At 41.4% G+C, this 21,524-nt stretch overlaps 1 protein-coding gene and 1 pseudogene across 2 annotated transcripts in view; one reads left to right on the forward strand and one right to left on the reverse strand.

The window, feature by feature from the left end:
- The window catches only part of KPNA4 (karyopherin subunit alpha 4), a 63,360-nt gene extending 55,113 nt beyond the window's left edge, over positions 1 to 8,247 (reverse strand). For both annotated transcript variants that reach the window (XM_005546256.4, XM_045386699.3), the window contains exon 1: positions 7,889 to 8,247. In XM_005546256.4, the coding sequence (XP_005546313.1) occupies positions 7,889 to 7,957 (69 nt within the window). In that variant the 5' untranslated portion in view covers positions 7,958 to 8,247. The remainder of the gene's footprint in view (positions 1 to 7,888) is intronic.
- Positions 8,248 to 8,451: 204 nt separating this feature from the next.
- The window catches only part of LOC102120183 (keratin, type II cytoskeletal 8 pseudogene), a 51,099-nt pseudogene continuing 38,026 nt past the window's right edge, over positions 8,452 to 21,524 (forward strand).

Here is a 21,524-nt window from a genome sequence, read left to right on the forward strand (position 1 = left end):
CCATTTAATACAACCAAGCAGAGACCACTTAATTTGATCTTTCAGGATAAAACTACTCAACTGAATAAATTTATGTAACACCTACCTCAAGGGTCCAGAAAGACATACTTTAAAAAACATAAAGAGTAGATATGTGCAAACTAAAGTTTTCATTAAAGAACAGGACATTGAGATAGACTGTATGATTCACCTTCTAATATTAGACAATTCCATACTGAACTAGTAAAAAACACACTATCTTAGGATTCCGACTTTTGTTAGTAAAAAAATTCATAAAATTCCAAGTTTGTCAAAATACATCATTAATTAAAACATAATTTACATTAAGTTTAAAGTAAATAAAAATTTAGGGAAAAAATGACAGGTGACCAAATTTTGTCCAAATAGTGAATAGACAACAATAGAAAATAAGTCAGCATTTAAAAATTTCTATCTATCTGAGATGAGATCTCATTCTTGTCACCCAGGTGGGAGTGCAGTGGCATGGTCAGAGTTCGTTGCAGCCTCCACTTCCTGGGCTCAAGCAATCCTCCTGCCTCAGCGTCGTAAATAGGCACGACTACAGGTGTGTGCCACCATGCCCAGCTAAATTTTTTATTTTTATTTTTTGTAGAGACAACGTCTCATTATATTGCCTAGGATGGTCTCAAACTCCCGGCCTCAAGCAATCTTCCCGCCTCAGCCTCCTAAAGCAATGGAATTACAGGCATGAGACACTGCCTGGCAAAGTTTAGCATCTTTAATAATCAACTTAATCTTGCATTACCAACAAGTATCTATGACCTTAAATCATTTTCATTCTGGGTGCTAAGTAGTGTGAATTATAGTTATTTTCTGATTATATTTACAATCTTTTGAGAAAACAGTTACAAAATCTACATAAAGCATTTAGTAACCCACTTACAACATAGGATTAAAGAAATGAAGTCATAAACTAGTACATACGTGACAATTCGGCTGAAGTATGTGGGAGAAAGCAGGCTTTCAGGTGACTGTTAAATAAGGGGAATAGGAAGCCTTCCCCAATTTGTGTGATGTGGTTTGGATTATGGCACATAGAGGTACAAGAGGAATTTTGTAAGAAAAATGTTATTTTGATATGGAACACAGGGGTTTACTTGGATGCAATGTGTGACTACGTAAGTTGGCAGAAATAGTAAGAGGTTCCATTTATTCTGCATGTACTTTATGCTAGGCACTGTTAAGCATTTCAAAGGCTTAGAGAGAATTAAGTTAGCCTCCGTAATTATTAAGTAGAGAAACCGGAGTTCAAACCCAGACCTAAGTGACTCCACAGTCCATGTTCCTTTAACCCCTACACTATAAGGCCTTGTAAGAGCCTGTATTAATTAAAAGTGACACTCATGTGCAAAAGAAGCAATGATAAACCAAGAGAGTGGTACTCGAAGTATGGTCCATGGGCCCCTATGTGGGTTCTGAGACCTTTACATAGAGTAGACAGGGTCAAAACTATTTTCCTAATGATACTACTAATACTTAAAAAAAAAAAATTGTATTAACATCTGAATTGATGCCAGAGGTAAGACTGCTGGTGCTTCAGAATGAATTAAGGCAATGACATCAAGGCGCAACAGTAGTCACTGTATTTCACAGCTAAAATATTTTTAAAAGTCAGCTCACTTAAGAATGTCCTTGAGGAAACAGTAAAAAATGATTACTTTTATTAAACATTGGCCTTTTCTAATTGGTGAAAAAAATGGAGATTACATATAAGCCACTTCTGCAGCATACCAACTTCTACTGAAGGAAGACTGTCTCAAGGAAAAAGTACTTGTGCAACTGAGTTGTGAACTGACCTAGCCACTTTTTTCATGGAACACTATTTTTACTTGAAAAAACGACTGACAGACAAATCATGGTTATTCAGACTTAATGGCTGGAAGATGTTTTCACAAAAATGAGCAAAGTGAGTCTAGGGCTTCAAGGATAACCATTTACAGCATTTATTGCTAATGATAAAATTTCAGCTTCCTCTGAACTTGTCCCAGAGGCATGGTAAAAAAAGAAAAAAAAAATTGAGCCTCCAAGGGAAAGTTAGAATTTTAGAAAACTTGTATCCACTACTGTGAACCTGACAGATTCTCAATACTTAAGATTTTTCTGAATTGTGTGGTTAACAATCATGAATTTTTTTATTGAATAAGAATATGTTAGCATTTGGAAGATCTGCATAACTCATGACATAATGTTTTCCAAATAATCCAATGCATGGTGTTACAAAAAGCATCAGTAAAAGATGGGTAAAAGTTACATCTGAAATGCAAGACAGACCAATAGATTTTAATGTAACAGTGTAAGAAAACTTCACTCATATGGCTTCAGGTTCTACATTGCAACTAATCTTTAAGAAATTACCTCTTGTGGAATTACGGTGCAGTATCACTTAATCTCCACAATTATCCTGAAAAGCCTATGAAAACACACATACCTTCCTTCTTCAACTGCCTGTCTGTGTGAAGGTGGATATTCTTCACACACTTAGACCAAAACATGTATCACAATAGACTGACTGCAGAAATAGATGAGATTTCAGTTGTCTTAAGTCAAACATTAAGACCTGAAAAAAAGGTTCAACATGGCCATTCTTCTCACTATGTATTTTTGGTTTTGAAAAATGTCCTTATTTTATAGGTGCCAATATAAAGATAGCTCTCATATTAACTATAGAAAAAGGAAGAACTCCAACGCTGTCTTTTACCAAACCTAAATGAAAAACACAGAAAACAGTGTTTTCTAGTGCTTGAAAGTCCACAAGTGACACACAATTTCCAAAGAACCCTCTGAGAAAAAAAGAAAACATTTACTGAATACCTATTATACCCCATGGACTATGCTCAGTGCTTTCACATAAAACCTTTTCATCAAATTTGAGACCAGCACTAAGGCTGAAAGTCAAATGGAGTAAATATGGTACATGCAAAAAGAACAGACTCTTGACACACCTGAATTAAAATCATTCCCTTGAATGTTATCTTATTAAATCAAAAGCACAAGAGTTTCTTCTTTAAAATTTCTTCTTTAAAATAAATTCAATATTTATAAGATTGAGAGAAATGTGAATACAGTTAAAAGCATATACAGTGGGTGCTTAAAAGGTTCCCTTCAGTCATACTTCTTTCTTCTGTTCCAAAACTAAAACAGCGAGTAAGTACCAAAATCAGCGATCAAGGTTAAATTTGATGACATGCTTTTGTTTCATTCATCACTACAGGCCTCAAATAGATGAATGCTGCTCCAGAAAACATTAAAAAATATCTTAAGGACCCACAACCACTATCAGGTATTAGAAATCAATGTTTAAAAACTACCTATGCATTTTTTTTTCTAAAATAGCTTCATTCTTTAAAATCTAAATCACTCCTACAATTCTTCCCAATCTTGTATATTCTTTTGACATACTTAGTGACTATGAAATATAAGGGCATCTTGGTATCTCCAAGAAAACTATCAATGAAGCAATTCTCAAACTGGCTACCTTGTAAACCAGCAAAGTTGGCAGGAAGCACCAAAACAATCATTTAATTCCTAACGATATTTCTATCAGATATTTCATACTGTCACATGCTTGGACTATTATGTGAAAAATTAGACAGGAGTTATTTTAAGTATAGTAAATATGTTCCAAGATTTGTGGTGAGAGAGATCAGTCTCTAAAAGTTAACAAGACTTAATACCTTAACAATGCTTTTCACTCTGTACACTTTAACAAATCACCAAGGCTCTTTCAAAACAACAAAAGAGCTGATCAATTTATTAAACTCTTGCCAATCAAGTACCTTTTTTAAAAAAGTTCAAGCTGACTTCATATTTTGTGTTTGTGTGGATAATCACAAGTTTCTAATTATGTAGCATTTTAATATTCTTTTATATTTAGGGTAAGTTGTTTTCTTAAAGTTGTGTTTTTAAAAGATCTAGTTATATTTTATGCTCTATTTGAACCCAGACACTCAGAACTTTCATAAAAAGTATGCAGATTTATTAGGAAATCTACCAGAAAATTCCCCTCTACTTTAAAAAACATAAACTATATGAGCTTAATTTACTTTATCCTGACAAATTTTTTATTTCAAGTTTGGTCACTACCCATTTCCTGTGTTGCACTGCATACCCTCTTTTCTATGGTTACTATTCTCAAACTAAGACTGGGGATCTTCAACCACACTGTAAGAAGCAGCCATGCCATGGTGGATATCATCTGATAGTTCCTGAAAATTATTTTAAATGGGTACTCAACCCCATATGCCTTCTTTGATGCTTTTTGTCTTTCAAGAAACTTAACATGACCACATTTTAGAGGAGCCATAATGGTAGGAACAAATATCAGATTGAAATCTATGAACTTTCAACTCCAACACTCAGAAATTAAAACTTTAAAAGGATCACTAATGTGGTGTGTCTAAACTGCCCTTCAATGAGCAACTACATGACTCTGTATTAAAAACTTTTTCTATTTTGTTCAATGTAACAAGTTATACAAGCAGAGAGAAAAAAGAGCCACTGAAACTAAGGGAGTAAGAGAATCAATTATACTGAATCCTATTAAATCCCTTCCCTCCCCCCAAACAGAAAAGCTGAAGGTAATAAAACGCTCAGAGAATTGCCAGGCATCTTCCTAACATTACCTATTAATCTTCACAACACTCATGAAGCAGATGTCAAGTACCTCTAGTTTTACAGATGAAAGAACCATAAGACTAAGCGATTTCCCCCAAGGTCATACACAAAGTTAGAGATCAAATTAAACTAAACTCTAGGACTTTGTACTCTTCATCATTTCTAATCAAATAAACTGTTAGATCAAAATATGCTACAATTACCTCTCCCTAAATGCTATACTCCGTACATGGGCTGTTCCAGTAAGGTAGCCACTAGCCACATGTGGCTATCAAGCACTTGAAATGCAGCTAGTCCAACTGGAGGTATGCCATAACTGTAAAATACAAACTGGATTTTGAACGTATGAAAGGAATAATATGAAACCTCTCAATTATTTTACACAAATTAGATGTTGCGATGGTGTTCTGGATGTACTGGATTAAGTTAAATTCACTGGACAGCACTGGCCCATAATTCTTTCCAAAGACTTCCCATGAAATAGATGCCATCACAAGATCCCAGTCAAAAAGCAATTATTTTCTTAGAATTTGCTGTATTCTACATACATTATGTAATGCAATGTAGTAACCATATCTAAAGGGTGATAAGTGTTTAGAGAGATGCAGCATACATGTAAGTAACAAATACACAAAATAGACCACCGTAGTGTTTTCTAAACATAAAAAAGAATGTTTCTATCTCATTACAAGTATATGAGATTTTCAGTAAGCCACAGTGTGGACAAAGTATGACTTTCCATTAGAGTCATATGTTATTTCCTTAGGTGGAAAAGTGAAAATATTCCTACCCCTAATGTATGCAAAAGGATATTAAAGTCACCAGAGGACAACCATAAGGCACTATGAATTTCTAAACAAACAAACAAACACCCTCGTTAATGTCAATGTATACTTGTTTTTTTAAAGTCACACATCACAATCTTCTTCTAATACAGCCTCAGCACTTAATCTGATTTTGACTAAAGTGCTAAAAGATATGAGGTAGGAGGAAACATCAATTTAAAAAATAAGGATAACTTCAGAAAGTCTGACAATTCCACCAAAGGTTGAACGCCAGTTTCCATATGATCTAGCAATTCTATTCCTAGGCATATAGCCAAGAGAAATAAAACATACGTCCACACAAACATGTTCTTAGCAGTATTATGTAAAATAGCTAAAAAAGTGGAAACAATGAAAATGTTCATTAACTGATGAACGGATAAATAAAATGTGGTATATCCATGAGCTGGAGGATCATTAGGTCATAAGGAGAAATGAAACACTGATACATTCTTGTTACGACATGGATAAACCTTGAAAACATTACACTATGGGAAAGAAGTCAGTTACAAAAGAGCACAAATTGTACAATTCCATTTATATGGAATGTCCAGGATAGGCAAATCTAAGAAGACAAAAAACTGGTTGCCTGGGGCTGGGGTAGTTGGGAATTGGAGAGTGACTGTTAATGAGTACAGGTTTCTTTTTGGCGTGGTGAAAATGTTCTAAGATTGATTGTGGTGATGGCTGCAAAACTGCGAATACACTAAAAGCCACTTTAAGTGGGTGAATTGTATGCCATGTGAATTACATTTCAATGAAGCTGCTAGAAAAATGAAGCCAGAAATGTAGAGGAAAAAAGGGTTACAGGGATCTGTCAAGCACCTAATTGCTCTTTTTCTGGATTCTGTAATTTTGTGGTAATTATCAGTTTTTAAGTTTTATCATTTGTGATTTTTTTCTCATTCTAAGTATTCATATTAGTAAAAAACATTTTCACCACCACAAGTAAATTTACTGAAAAATCATTGTTATTTAAGCAGCTCATTTTTATAGCATGCGAATTATCTCAATAAAGATGTGACATCTTTGTATTAAAAAAGGGATCACAACGGTAATATGTTAACCTTAAAAGAACCACAGAATTAACAGCCCTGGACACTTAGTACTCCCTCAAATTATGAAACCCACTAAAACGCATAAACTACTTTAAAGATAATATTAACAGCTTTGTAAAAAGCCCAAAAAATATTTCAGTCAAGCAAACGCTCAAGTTCAGAAATGTCATGGGAAGTTGAAGATTTCATTACGAAAACATACCGAGGAACAACATAAAAAATACTGCTTGACCACTTTCCCTAAAAGCTAAACTCGTGATTAAGATGCAGAAGGGAAGTATTAAAATAAATCTATTTATCTAAACTATTAAAGCTGAAGGGAAGAAGTCTTCTATCAAAAATCTCAGTGGGGTGTGTGGGTATGCGTGTGTGAATGCATGTATTTAAACCATACGCCCCATGTAGACAATCTGGGGAGCAGCTGTATCTAAGACAATGATTTTTTTTTTCTTTTTTAAATAATCAAACGTGATGGTGCCATTCCCTAGCCCACCCCATCCCCCACTACCACCACCAGCAGGTGGAGGGAAAGGATACTGTAGACTAGAGGATGACAGCTTTGTATAACCCTTTGGACTTTATATGTAAGAATGCAGCTGGTGGTCTCCTCTCAGGAGGGGGTAAAGAGATTTGTGGACAAGCTGAAATAAGGGGTATCCTTTGCCTGGAAGAGGGCACACCGTGAGCCACATCTTGAATCAGCTATATCCAGAGTAAAACACAGGCCGCTGGAAGGCACTGTTAGCATCACCAGGATGGCCTCTCACGCCGGGGGTGTTTTTTTCAACGGAGAAGTTGTCCTGTAGTTTGGATATTGGGGGGAGGCAGGGGTAAAGCGGGAGTCGGGAAGACCAGAAAAAATGCCTTTAAGTGGAGACGCCTCAGGCCTCGCTGAGGAAGTTCAGAGCCCCACTCGGTCGCCACACGCTCACCCTCCCACCCCCACCGCCCTCCTTCCCGCAGCGCCAGACGTCGGTGCCCGAGCGAGAGCCGGAATCTCCGCCGCTGCCAGGGAGGGCCGCGGCCCGGGCCGGGCAGCGCCGACCGCACACGCACGCCTCCTCCGCACGCGCCGCGCCCGGCCTCCCCGCCGCGCGGCCCGACCCCTCGCACCCGCGCCGGGCCGGCTCTGCCGGGCAGGCCTAGGCCGCGCCGGCCGTACCCGGGCACCTCGCTCCCCGGCGGAGGCGGAGCAGGCCCGACATAAACTTCCCGGCGCGCTAGCAGAGGCGTCACGGACGGGCCGGCCCCCAGCGCCATTCCCCGAGGCCCGGAGGCGGCTCCCGCCCCTACTCCCCACACTCGGGGTCCCGGCGGAGACCGGCCCCAGGCCCACGGCCCCCACCCCTCCGGCGTCGTCCAGCAGTTTACCTCCAAGTCGCGGCCTTTGTTCTTGAAATTCTTGAGCCGTTGGTTGTCCAGTTTCTCGTTGTCCGCCATGGCCGGGCCGGTGACTCCTTCCCCCGCCCGGGCCCCGCGGGATCCGCCCCAACCACCGCGCCGCACCGACACTCCCAGGAACCGGGTCGCCGCCTGAGCTGCTGTGCTCGCCGCGCCGCCGCTTCCTTCCTCCTCTCACCTGCCTCCGCCGCGGCCTTCTCCTCTCCCCGCCCGCCCCCCCGCCCTAACCCCAGCGCGACTGCAGCTCCGGCAAAGACAACTGTGGGGCCGGGCGGCGGCAACGGCGGCGGAATGTGCTGCCGGCTGAGAGGGGGAGGCAGCCTCGATCTGAGGGCCCCGGAGCTGCGGCCACGCCCATCGCCTCCAGCCCAGCTCGCCCATTGGCCAACCAGGCTCCGGTGCGTTCGACCAATGGGAAGGGGCGATGGAGAGCCGGGGCGGAAAGAGCGAACGGAAAGGGGAAGCGAACGACGCTGGGAGGAGCCGGCTCGGGGCCGGGAGGGGTGCGGCTGGGGTAGGCAGGGAAGGACCACGTGCCTTCGGAGAGATGGGGAGGAAGCGACAGAGAAGTACACTTCAGGGGAAACCAGCAAGGGGAAGGAGAGGCCGGGGAACGCAGCAGGGCGAGTTGTTTTGCATCACTCGTCCGGGAAGCCCTAGATGCAGGGGTCCAGGGTCGAGACTGCGTTAAAGTAACGTTCTTCTCTCCCCGGGCGCGCCCTGTCTTCCTGGGCATTCCTTGCGCTCTCTGTTCGCTTTGCAGAGAGATCTGAGCTTCGCTCTTTCCCAGGTCGGACGCTCGCAGCTCCGTTCCCGGGCTGGGGCTCCCTGCCGTCCAGGGTCGAGTCTGGGGGCCAGGACCTGCAGGGATGACGTGAGTTGAGGAGGCTCAGCGGAAAGCGACAGGAACGCTGGGTGGAAAAGGAAAGGGCCCAGTAGACGTATCTGATTTATCTTCTGTGACTAAGCGCCCGCAACAGGTAGGAATTTAGGCAGAGCTGGTGATCCTTGGACAATAGCACTTCCTAGGTAATTCGTCTTAGAAAGTTAAAGAAGCTGCTTGACCACAAAGTATGAACTTCTGGAGGGCGGAGCCCGTGGCAGCTGACAGGGAATATTGTCTGTTGAGAAAGGAAATGAATTCCAGGGATACCAGGGACAACAACATTACCAGAGGCAGAAATGACACGAGATACAAAAGAACGTATTCAAAAATTTCACAAAACAGAAATGGAAAATTATCTTAAAATATATTGAAATATCAACGAATAACATCTCAAATGTCCAGGGATATGTAAAGCAGCAACTCTGGTCGGAAGCAAGGAATCGAGGCGTTGGGTGTGTTTAAACTTGGCTAGGCAGGGAGAAGAGACCCTGATACAAACTCCTTCAGAATCGTTGACTCCCGGTCCTTTCTAGTGTATTTTTTGAGCAGAACAACGTGCAGAGATAAATGTTTAAAATGCATATGTTTCTTAGGGAAACACTTTTAAAGCCAACAGAGGGGAATTTTTTTTTTAAGTTAAAATGGAAGAAGTCAGTGGGTTTAACAGATGTGAACAACTGAGTTTCCTTTGGGGGAGAGGTAATGAAAAGAGCCGGAGTACTTTAGGAATCACTTTGGAGAGGATATTGTAGTGGGGGAAAGGAAAGTAAAAACTTAGGAAGCAGAGTAGTACCTTTAAAGTCGTCAATACTTTATAGACCATCAACTGGGCTATGGACAACAGAAGCTGTGCCTGGGAATAACTCACACTGAAGGTTAACTTGAATATAAATTTAGAACAGATCTTAAATACAAATGATGATGTTCATTATAAAATGTTATTCCTCAAAGAGTCATTTAAGTGAAGTAACATTGTATTTGCATACCAGAGCACTGATGTTTTTCAAAATGTGTTTAGGATAAGAAAATTCACTTGAAAAGCTGGAGTATGTGTGTATTTTGTGCCATCATGGATTTTATCATAAGCAGTGTTCAAGAAAACAAATTACCAGCGAATTCCCACCCTATGAATAAAAGTTACCTTGTCAACGTATCAATAGATGAACATTTTGTTACTTCTTGGAATACATGTCATGGTAGCTTTCATGATGAAGTTTATAGAAGTGTCCGTTACATGTCTTCGTGTCTCCAGCTACAACTGAGTGTCTCTGATGATTAAACAACAACCCGAGTTTTCTCTCTGCAGAAGACTCCTAAAAAAGGGTTGCAATTAGTTACCAACTCAGAAAGATGCAATACAAATAGGAAATAACCGCAATTTATGATTTTATTTATCTAAAATCTGTCTTCCTCCCTAGACAGTAAGCTCTCTGAAGTTAAGAAGCATAGTTGTTTTGTTCACTACTGTATACCCAGCACCTAATAGTACTTGGCACATAAGTACTCAGGAACTATTTGTCAAATGCAAGAACGTATGCCCCGAAAGTAGGAGTCAGGAAAACCAGAAAAAATGCCTTTAAGTATTACAGAAATGCCACAGGCCTCCACTTAAATTGAAAAACAAGCTAACACCTCTTGATAAAAATGTGGATTGAGATCAATAAGCAGCTTCTCCACTCCTTCTGGAATCTCCACCTGGTTCAGCCTGCCTGCCTCCGCCATGTCCATCAGGGTGACCCAGAAGTCCTATAAGGTGTCCACCTTTGGCCCAGGCTTTCAGCAGCCACCTCTATATGAGTGGGTCCAGTGTCTGCACCAGCTCCTCTAACTTCTCTCCCTCGTGGGGAGCAGAAGCTTCTGGGGTGGCCTGGGCAGAGGCTATGGTGGGGCCAGCAGCATGGGAGGTATCACCACCATCACGGTCAACCAGAGCCTGCTGAGCCCCCTTAACCCTGAGGTGGACTCCAACATCCAGGCTGTCCACACCCAGGAGGAGGAGCAGATCAAGACCCTCAAGTTTGCCTCCTTCATAGACAAAGTATGGTTCCTGGAGCAGCAGAACAAGATGCTGGAGACCAAGTGGAGCCTTCTGCAGCAGCGAAGATGGCTGGAAGCAGCGTGGACAACATGTTCGGGAACTGTATCAACAACCTTCGGCAGCAGCTGGAGCCAGGAGAAGTTGAAGCTGGAAGCGGAGCTTGGCAACATGCAGGGGCTGGTGTAGGACTTCAGGAACAAGTATGAGGATGAGATCCATAAGTGTACAGAGATGGAGAATGAATTTGTCCTCATCAAGAAGGATGTAGATGAAACTTACGTGAACAAGGTAGAGCTGGAGTCTCATCTGGAAGGGCCGACTGTATGAAGTGGCAATCCAGGAGCTGCAGTCCCAAATCTCCAACATGTCTGTGGTGCTATCCGTGGACAACAGCTGCTCCCTGGACATGGACAGCATCGTTGTTGAGGTCAAGACGCAGCACGAGGAGGTTGCCAACTGCAGTTGGGCTGAGGCTGAGAGCACGTACCAGATCAAGTATTTGGAGCTACAGATGCTGGCTAGGAGGCACGGGGATGACCTGCGGCATACAAAGACTGAGATCTCCAAGATGAACCAGAATATCAGCCAGCTCCGGGCTGAGATTGAGGGCCTCAAAGGCCAGAGGGCTTCCCTGGAGGCCGCTGTCACAGATGCTGAGCAGCGTGGGGAGCTGGCCATTAAGGATGTCAATGCTAAACTGTCCGAGCTGGAGGCCACACTGCAGCGCATGAGTACCAGGAGCTGAGGAACGTCAACTTGGCCCTGGACATGGAGATCGCCACCTACAGAAAGCTGCTGGAGGGCTAGGAGAGCTGGCTGGAGTCTGGGATGCAGAACATAGGTATCCATACGAAGACAACCAGCGGCTATGCAGGTGGTCTGAACTTGGCCTATGTGGGCCTCACAAGCCCTGGCCTTAGCTATGGCCTGGGCTCCTGCTTTGGCTCTAGCACAGACTCCAGCTCCTTCAGCTGCACCAGCTCCACCAGGGCCGTGGTTGTGAAGAAGATAGAGACCTGCAATGGGAAGCTGGTGTCCGAGTCCTCTGACTTCCTGCCCAAGTGAACAACTGTGGCAGCCCCTCCTAGTCTGTTCCTCCTGTGGCTGCCACAGACTCCGGGAGGGAGGCTGCTGTGTGGGGGAGCACAGAGAACAGGAGACCCCCCTGAGGCTCAGCCCACCTGCAGGGGAGTTTACTGCCTGGTGATCCAACACACACACACACACACACACACACACACACACACACACACACAAAATTGTAGATTGAGTCGTTATTGCTTCTAGTTTACTGAGTTCCTTCTATTAATATAAATTCTTGATTTGGTATCATGCTCATTCTGGGGTGAAAAGTTTAGGGAATAAATCAGACATACATTTCAGGGAAAAAACCCCTGCGTATTTTTTTTTTTTTTTTTTTTTTGAGACGGAGTCTTGCTCTGTCACCCAGGCTGGAGTGCAGTGGCCGGATCTCAGCTCACTGCAAGCTCCGCCTCCCGGGTTTACGCCATTCTCCTGCCTCAGCCTCCCGAGTAGCTGGGACTACAGGCGCCCGCCACCTCGCCCGGCTATTTTTTTTGTATTTTTTTTAGTAGAGACGGGGTTTCACCGTGTTAGCCGGGATCGTCTCTCGATCTCCTGACCTCGTGATCCGCCCATCTCGGCCTCCCAAAGTGCTGGGATTACAGGCTTGAGCCACCGCGCCCGGCCAACCCCTGCGTATTTAAAAGTAGTTGTGACACACTTTGTTAAACAATTATCCTTAATTATAATTCTTAGGTAGTCTATTGGCTTACATTTATTACTTGAAATTGTCACTACTCATTTGCCAAGTTTATATGTTTAGTGTCTGTACTTCCGGTTCTTCCCAGATAGAAGATACATAATTTATCAAATTGGCAAAGAAGTCCTTCAGGGAGTTGGTAATAGCTCTACATGCTGATTGGTAATTGAATTAGCAAGATATAGTAGATCTAACTGATTAGGAGGTTTCAATTTTACTTGCTGGACTAAGGAAGTAAAATGCAGAATTATTAATAACCATTTCAATATTATCTTAATTTGGGATGTGATAAATTATCACAAACTGAGTGGCTTAAACAACAAATACTTCTCACAGTTAGGGAGGACGTGAAGTCCATTATTAAGGCAGATCTGGTATGTGGTGAGAATTCACTTCCCGGTTTGGAGATGGCTATCTACTTATTGTATCCTTGTATGTTGGATAGTAGCCAGGAAGCAAGCTCTCATTTCTCTTATACGGGCACTAATCCCATTCATGAGGGCCTCACCCTCATGACCTAATTACTTCCCTCAAACCTCACCCTTAACGCCATCACATGGGGGTTAAGATTTCAACATAAATTTTGGGGGAACACAAACATTTAGTTCATGACTAACGCAGACTATTTAACAAAGACACTTTTTTGTGTATATGAAGTATAGTTGTTATAACCAAACACCAGAAAACCTATTCTGTATCTGAGACCTGTTTTGCAATAGGCTATTTGGTGTTAGGTAATGATCTTCTGACTTGTAATCACTCTTGGTATTGGGAAAGTCTAAAATATTATGGAGATACTTGCTTTCAGTGTGTCATGAAATTCTCTGAGTCACTTTCTGAATAGAGAAACTCTGTTCTGCAACAGACATTTGTGAAAGGATTTGTGAAGACTTATACAGGATTTTGGTTGATCAAATGCAATCTCAAAAATAATTATAATTGTGAGTTAAGCAGTTTAGACTCTTCTCATGATACATGCATTAAACTGAAGATTATAGAATCTTTCTTTGTAATATGGATCCTATGGTTCTCTGTTACTGTTTGGGGGAATACCTGAGATTATGTTTGATTTCCGGAGCAAAAGGCTGGATAGTTAGTGTTGGCTGAAAAGAGAAGGAATTTTTTTTTTTTTAATTTTGAAACAGGGTTTCACTCTGTTTCCCAGGCTGGAGTGCAGTGATCTCGGCTCACTGCAACCTCTGCCTCCTGGGTTCAAGCAATTCTCCTGCCTCAGTCTCCTAAGTAACTGGGATTACAGGCACTCACCACCACACCCAGCTAATTTTTGTATTTTTAGTAGAGACGGGGTTTCACCATGTTGGTCAGGCTGGTCTCAAACTCCTGACCTTGTGATCTACCCGCCTTGGCCTCCCAAAGTGCTAGGATTACAGGCGTGGTACTATTCCTGGCCTCAGGAATTTTATATGTTGCTAAATCTTACTAAAATATAATTGATTTTGTTACGGTTGGACTCCTGCTTTTTTGAGAGAAAAATATTAAGACTTTGGTAATACACCTTTATTTTCTCTGGAAAACAAAGTTGATCAGGTAGTAGAGACTTCATTCATTCATTTTCATTGCCAGACTTTTCTGACTTATAACTTGGGGAGCCTGGAGAAACAATTATTACCAAATATTGAGCACCTACCATATTCTAGGTCTAGGCGTTTTATCTATGTAAAGTGTTTTAAAATTATTATTGTTATTTCTATTTCTGCTATTATAGGCAGATAATTTTGACTGAAGCCCCTGGTAAAAGATGATGAATTAAAAGCCTAGCCATTGATGTTGTTATTATTACTATTTTTGAGACAGAGTCTCATTCTGTTGCCCAGGCTGGAGTGCAGTGGGGTGATCTCCGCTTACTGCAATCTCCGCCTCCCAAGTTCAAGCGATTCTCTTGCTTCGGCCTCTGAGTAGCTGGGGTTACAGGTGCCTGCCACCATGCCCGGTTAACTTTTTTGTATTTTTAGTGGAGACATGGTTTCACTGTGTTGGCCAGGCTGGTTTCAAACTCCTGACCTCAAATGACCCACCTGCCTTGGCCTCCCAAAGTGCTAGGATTACAGGCGTGAGCCACTGCACCTGACCATTGATGTTAACTTGATTGAGAGGGATGCATCTAGTTTTTCTTTAGCTTAGTTTTTTTAAAAAAACAAACAAACAAAACAAAACAAAACACTTAGTTTTAACTATTTCATTGGAGAAAAACAATTACAGGCCCAGCCTCCAGGCCCAATAGTTCTCATTTCAGGCAAGCTCCCTACCCCTATCTTTTTTTGTTGTTTAAACTTTTTATTTTAAACTAATTACAGATTCACAGGAGTAACAAAAAAATGTACAAGGAGATCCCATATGTCCTTTACCGAGTCTCTCCCAATGGTATCATCTTGTATAACTGTAGTACACTATCAAAACAATGAAATTGGCATTGATATAATCCACAGAGGTTATTCAGAGGGGAGGCAAGACATTAGAATGTAAAGAATACATGGAAGTATGAGGCAATATCCATGTATTGGAACATTTTATAACCTTATACTTTACAGGAAAAAATTCTATAATGACAGTGATGACAGTTGTTACCAAATATGCAGTACGTACTGTATTCTAGGTTTAGGTATTTTATCTACGTATTTTATTATAGTTATTTGTATGTCTTTTATATTTCTGCCATTATAGGCAGGTAATAGTTAATGAGCACTTATGTGGCAGTCAGTCTTCTTTTTTTTGAGACGGAGTTTCGCTCTGTTGCCTAGGCTTGAGTGCAGTGGCGCAATTTCACTGCAACCTCTGCCTCCTGGGTTCAAGTGATTCACCTCTTGCCTCAGCCTCCCGAGTAGGCGCGAGCTGCCACACCCAGCTAATTTTTGTATTTTAGTAGAGACGGGGTTTCACCATGTTGGCCAGGCTGGTCTTGAACTCCTGATCTCAAATGATCCACCTGCCTCGGCTTCCCACAGTTTTGGGATTACAGGCGTGGGCCACTGCGCCTGGCCTGGCAGGCATAAAAAGCATGTGTAACCCCAGCTATTCGGGAGGCTGAGGCAGAAGGAGAATCACTCGAACCCGAGGGGCGGAGGTTGCAGTGAGCCGAGATCGTGCCACTGCACTTCAGCCTGGGCAACAGAGAAAGACTCTGTCTCAAAAAAAAAAAAAAAGAAAGAAAGAAAAAGAGACTGCCATCTAAGTGCTCAATAACTATTACCTGCCTATAATAGCAGAAATACAAAAGGAATACAAGTAATAATAATAAAATACTTTATATAGATAATGTATGTATGCAATATATGTATGTTAACTCATTGAATCCTCACCACCACCCTATGAGTTAAGTATACTCACTTTACAGATGATAAAATGAAGAACAAAGAAGTTTGGTAATTTTCCCAAGATCACACAATAGCTGGCATTTGAACTGGGCATGACACCAGAGCTAGCACTCCTAATTACCATGGAGGTACATAAACTTCACTGTGCATAGCAACTTTTAAAGGCAGGCATTTCCATTTTCTGTATGAGGAACCTGAGGTTAAAAGAAGCAATTTGCTCAAGACCCTACACAACTAGCAGGTGCTAGAACCCTAGTTGGATTCCAGCCCTGCCTAGCTGTAAACCCCTGTGATTTCTAGTTGACCATTCTAGATAGACCCCTGGCCTATCACACTGATCTCAGCTGAATCTCTGAAGAGGTCGCGTTCTGAAATGCCCAAGGGAATGGTTTGCAAACTTCAGAATGCATTAGAATCACCTGGAAGGTTAAAAACCAGATTGGTGGCCTCTATCCCCAGGGTTTCAGTAAATTTGGGATAGCCTTTGAAGATGTGAATTTCTAACAAGAGCTCAGATGATGCTAATGATGTTTCAGTTCCTAGAATACACTTTGACAACCACTAAATCTGGCCCAACAGAGCTCATTATAAGGTGGTTTCACCATTAAGATAAGAACAGCCGGGCGCGGTGGCTCAAGCCTGTAATCCCAGCACTTACAGCCTGTAATCCCACAATCTCCCAGGCCGAGACGGGCGGATCACGAGGTCAGGAGATCGAGACCATCCTGGCTAACACGGTGAAACCCCGTCTCTACTAAAAAATACAAAAAACTAGCCGGGCGCGGTGGCGGGCGCCTGTAGTCCCAACTACTCGGGAGGCTGAGGCAGGAGAATGGCGTGAACCCGGGAGGCGGAGATTGCAGTGAGCTGAGATCCGGCCACTGCACTCCAGCCTGGGCGGCAGAGCGAGACTCCGTCTCAAAAAAAAAAAAAAAAAAAAAAAAAAAAAGATAAGAACAGACTTAAGGGTTAATTAGGCATCACAGTAATAGATCATATATCATGCAACACTTCAAAGTACCACATGTCAGCTGGGCATGGTGGCTCATGACTGTAATCCCAGCACTTTGGGAGGCCGAGGCGGGTGGGTCGCTTGGGCCCAGGAGTTTGGGACCAGCCTGAGCAACATGGTGAAATCCTGTCTCTACAAAACAGAAAACAAAAAACAGAAAAAATTAGCCAGGCATGGTGGCATGCGCCTATAGTCCTAGCTACTCGGGAGGCTGAGGTGGGAGGATCGGCTGCAGTGAGCCATGATCGCACCACTGCACTCGAGCCTGGGTGACAGGAGTGAGACCCTGCGTTAAAAAAAAAAAAAAAAAAAAAAAAAGGAATGAGTGTGTAAATTTATTGTTATAGATTTCTTACTTGAAAAAATGTACCAAATAATTAATATTTCAAGGACAACATTGAACAAGCCAGTAATACCCAGTTCCATATTACTTTCTGAATAGAGGTATGTACTACTTTCCTGGGTTTCTCTCTGCTTCTGGTTTTCCTCTTGAATTTTCTCAAATACTGTTTTGTTTATGGCATTCTTCACCAAGACTGGCTCCATTGAGCATGCAAAGTCTATTCTGAGTTTTTTGGTGTTAGCTTAAATCTCACGTACTCTGCCACTGCTTTCCCTAGCTCCTTGAAGGATCAAGCCTGTCCTCGTTCTTGAATCAATTCTCAAAGAGGCAGATTGTCTCCATTAACTATTCTTCCTCTGTTTCTGAATTTTAGCCCATTTGCCAGATACTCTGTTTCCCTTCTACTAGTCTCCTTCTCAGGGCCTTCCCCCTTGAGGTCCAGTCAGGAGGATTGGAGTTTCCTGACCTATCTGGACTGACCTTTTGGAACAATTTCTGACACCAACAGACAAAACAGAACTACTGGGTTAGCTTCTCTCTTTTTAGTCACCCTGTTCAGGGGGATTCCCTTACAATCAAAACAAGGAAAAAAGAGAACTCTTCATTTTTAATCCTTTTTTATTTCTGCTAATGGTGCTACACAGTTACTTGAACTGAAAACATTAAGTAACTTTGATTTTTCATCCTTTTCTTTTGCATCCCACACTCAATCAATGCCAAATTGTAATGATTAAGTATCTTCACAGAGTCTCTCACATTTGCCTACTTTTCATTCCCAATGCCTCTGCCCTTTTCAAGACTTGTAAGAATTGTTTCATATTCATGATATTTCAGAATTGGGAGAAAGTATAAATATTACCTAGATCAACCATCCATTTTGTGCTGGAATTTTCACTTCCAATATTCCCATCAGGTGGTTTTTCCAACCTCAGTACTTCTTGAGTAGTAGCCCATTAGCTTTCAGAGGATACCGTTAGAAAGTTTTTCTTGTAAGACACATGTGCATCTAATCATTTGAAACAAAAAGTAATTGTAATATTTAGAGTAAAAGTAGTTAAATATGGAAATAACAAAGGGCAAATGCATTAAATAGAGCCCTTTTTGTATTTATGAAAATGATATAATTCTTTCTGCAGTAATACCACACACCTGAATTATAGGTTCTGTTTCGAAATATGAGAATAGTAGTGCTAATCAGACTGGTGAAAATTAATTCTCATGAATATAAGTGTCTTTAATAATTTTAATGAAAACAGACTAATGTCCTAAAACGGACGACTGCCTTGGATAATCTCATATAAGGATTCTGTTGCATTTATTAGTTGTTTTTCTTTATTACTGAGCATAGGTTATATGTGATATATGGTACCATGTATACACACATGATTATAATTGTGTAACATGAATTAAAAGATAGTGTAAGATCAAACACTTCTAAGGCATGGGATTTAGTCTTGAAATACACACCTCATAGGATTTATCAGATTTCTATTTATAGTCTGTCACCATGTTATACAAAACCCTGAAGTCTCTTGGAGAACTTCTCAAATAAAATTTCAACGGATTCTCCAGATGCCTGTGAAGTCAAAGGTTTATAGTTCCTTGTGTGCCATTTACACTTAGTTACCACTGGTTACCTTATGATGGACTTCAGACAAAATCTTTGACAACAAATCTTTTAATGTTTTTCTTCTTCCTTTCCACAGTGTTGAATCCTGGAATCCCTTGTCTTTCACCTATATGCTTATCCCAACAGTTTCATTAGGGCCTGTTAAAAGTTACTGTTCATATAACTAATGAGAATATGAGCCTGGTAAGTGTTAGACCATCTTTAGTGCCCATTAGATATTAGAATGTCTTGTGCCCTTGCTTTTTGGCTACAACCCTAAGATCTGCCTAATCAAACTTGATGTTCTACATGGCAGAACATAGCTACCATACTGATCCCAAATTAGACTTCCCAGGTTTTTAGTTCTACTTATAAATAGAAGCATCAGAGGAAACGTTTAACTTGTAGACAGATCAAGTCAATTAATGACTAGTAACACTACTATTTGGTTAAGTCAAGGATATCATCGGACCATTTAGAGTAGTAGAAAAATATCAGTACCCAAGTGACCTAGAAGAGCTATTTAATTTATAGGGATAAGAAATACCTGTTGTTTTATATTTATCTTCTTACTTTTTTCTTATGCTCCTGCTTGTGACATGAAAAGAGGAAAAAAATACCCTGCATTTATTATCGAGATAGTCATTAGAATGGAAAACTCTTTAAGAGTAGTTAAATTTTGCCACAGAAATCTTTAGTAATACCACACGCCAGGATTATAGGCTCTGTTTTGAAATGTGAGCAGGGCCATATATCTCTGTCTTCTCGCTGGATTTCAGTCAGTCCTCTTGGAGGCACTCTTGTGACATGTGAAGTGATCCAAAGGGTATTCTGGCAAATCATTGATCTTGGCACCCTTAAAATGCTAACTCCTTTTAGGGATAATTTAAATACAATTTGTATTGACTTTATTACTCAAGATAATAACAAGGAAGGAAAGGGAAGGATAAACCACATGTGTGTTTCAAGCAATAATAGTGACAGTAACCTGTCAAGTGATAGATAATTTAAAACACATAAATTGCCGGGCGCGGTGGCTCAAGCCTGTAATCCCAGCACTTTGGGAGGCTGAGACGGGCGGATCACGAGGTCAGGAGATCGAGACCATCCTGGCTGACACGGTGAAACCCCGTCTCTACTAAAAAATACAAAAATCTAGCCGGGCGAGGTGGCGGGCGCCTGTAGTCCCAGCTACTTGGGAGGCTGAGGCAGGAGAATGGCGTGAACTCGGGAGGCGGAGCTTGCAGTGAGCTGAGATCCAGCCACTGCACTCCAGCCTGGGTGGCAGAGCGAGACTCCGTCTCAAAAAAAAAAAAAAAAAAAAAACACATAAATTGAGATGACTAAAAGTCAAAATGGGGAGGGGGTGGAGTTAACATGTAAAATTTTTAAAAAATTATTTTCTTTGTTTTTATTCTATTTTTTGAGATCTAAGATATTTTATCATCTCTATAAAATAACTTCTTATGTCTGCAAAGTGGTTTTTATAATCCTCAAGGTAACCACAACACAAAAACCTATAATAGATACACTAAAAATAAAAAGCAATGAATTAAAAATACTACCAGAGAAAATCACTTAGCCATGAAGGAAGACAGCAAGAAAGGACGTAAGAGGAGAGAAGGTACAAAACCACCAGAAAATAAGAAACAAAATGGCAGTAGTAAGTCTTTGCTTACCAATAGTAACACTGAATATAAATGGGCTCACTTCTCTGATTAAAAGGCATAGGGTGGCTGAATGTATAAAGAACCAAGACTCGGCTACATGCTACCTACAAGAAACCAATTTCGCCTATAAAAATATACATGGACTGAAAGTGAAGAGGTGGAAAAAGAGATTCTATGCAACTGGAAACAAAACAAAGAGCAGGAGTAGCTCTACTTATATCAGATAAAACAGACTACAAATCAAAGACTGTAAGAAGAGACAAAGCAGGTCACTATATAATAATAAAGGAGTCAAATTGGCAAGGGGATTAACAATTATAAATATCTATGCACCCAAAACAGGAGATCCCAAGTATATTTTAAAAAATTAATATATCTAAAGGGAGAGATAGATCACAATACAATAATAGTGGGGGACTTTAGTACTCTACTGTGAGTAATGGACAGATTATCCAGACAGAAAATCAACAAAGAAACATTGGAGTTAAACTACACACTAAACCTAATAGGCCTAACTTATTTACCAAATATTTTACTCAACTGCTGCAGAATACATATTCTGTTTAACAGCACATGGAACAGTCTCCAAAACAGACCGTATCTTAGAACACAAAACAAGTCTGAACAAATTTTAAACAGTAGAAATCATATCAAGTATCTTTCCTGGCCCGGTGAGGTGACTCATCCCCACATTCCCAATACTTCGGGAGCCTGAGATGGGAGGATCACTTGAGCCCAGGGGTTTGAGAGCAGCCTGGGCGATATAGTGAGACTCCATCTCTACAAAAATTAAACAAAATTAGCCACGCACAATGGCACCTGCCTGTAGTCCCAGCTACTTGAGGGGCTGAAGTGGGAGGATCACTTGAGCCTGGAAGCTTCAGGCAGCAGTGAGCCATGATCATACCACTGCACTCCAGCCTGGGCAACAGA

Source organism: Macaca fascicularis, chromosome 2, assembly GCF_037993035.2.
Source record: "Macaca fascicularis isolate 582-1 chromosome 2, T2T-MFA8v1.1".
NCBI classification, from domain to species: domain Eukaryota; kingdom Metazoa; phylum Chordata; class Mammalia; order Primates; family Cercopithecidae; genus Macaca; species Macaca fascicularis.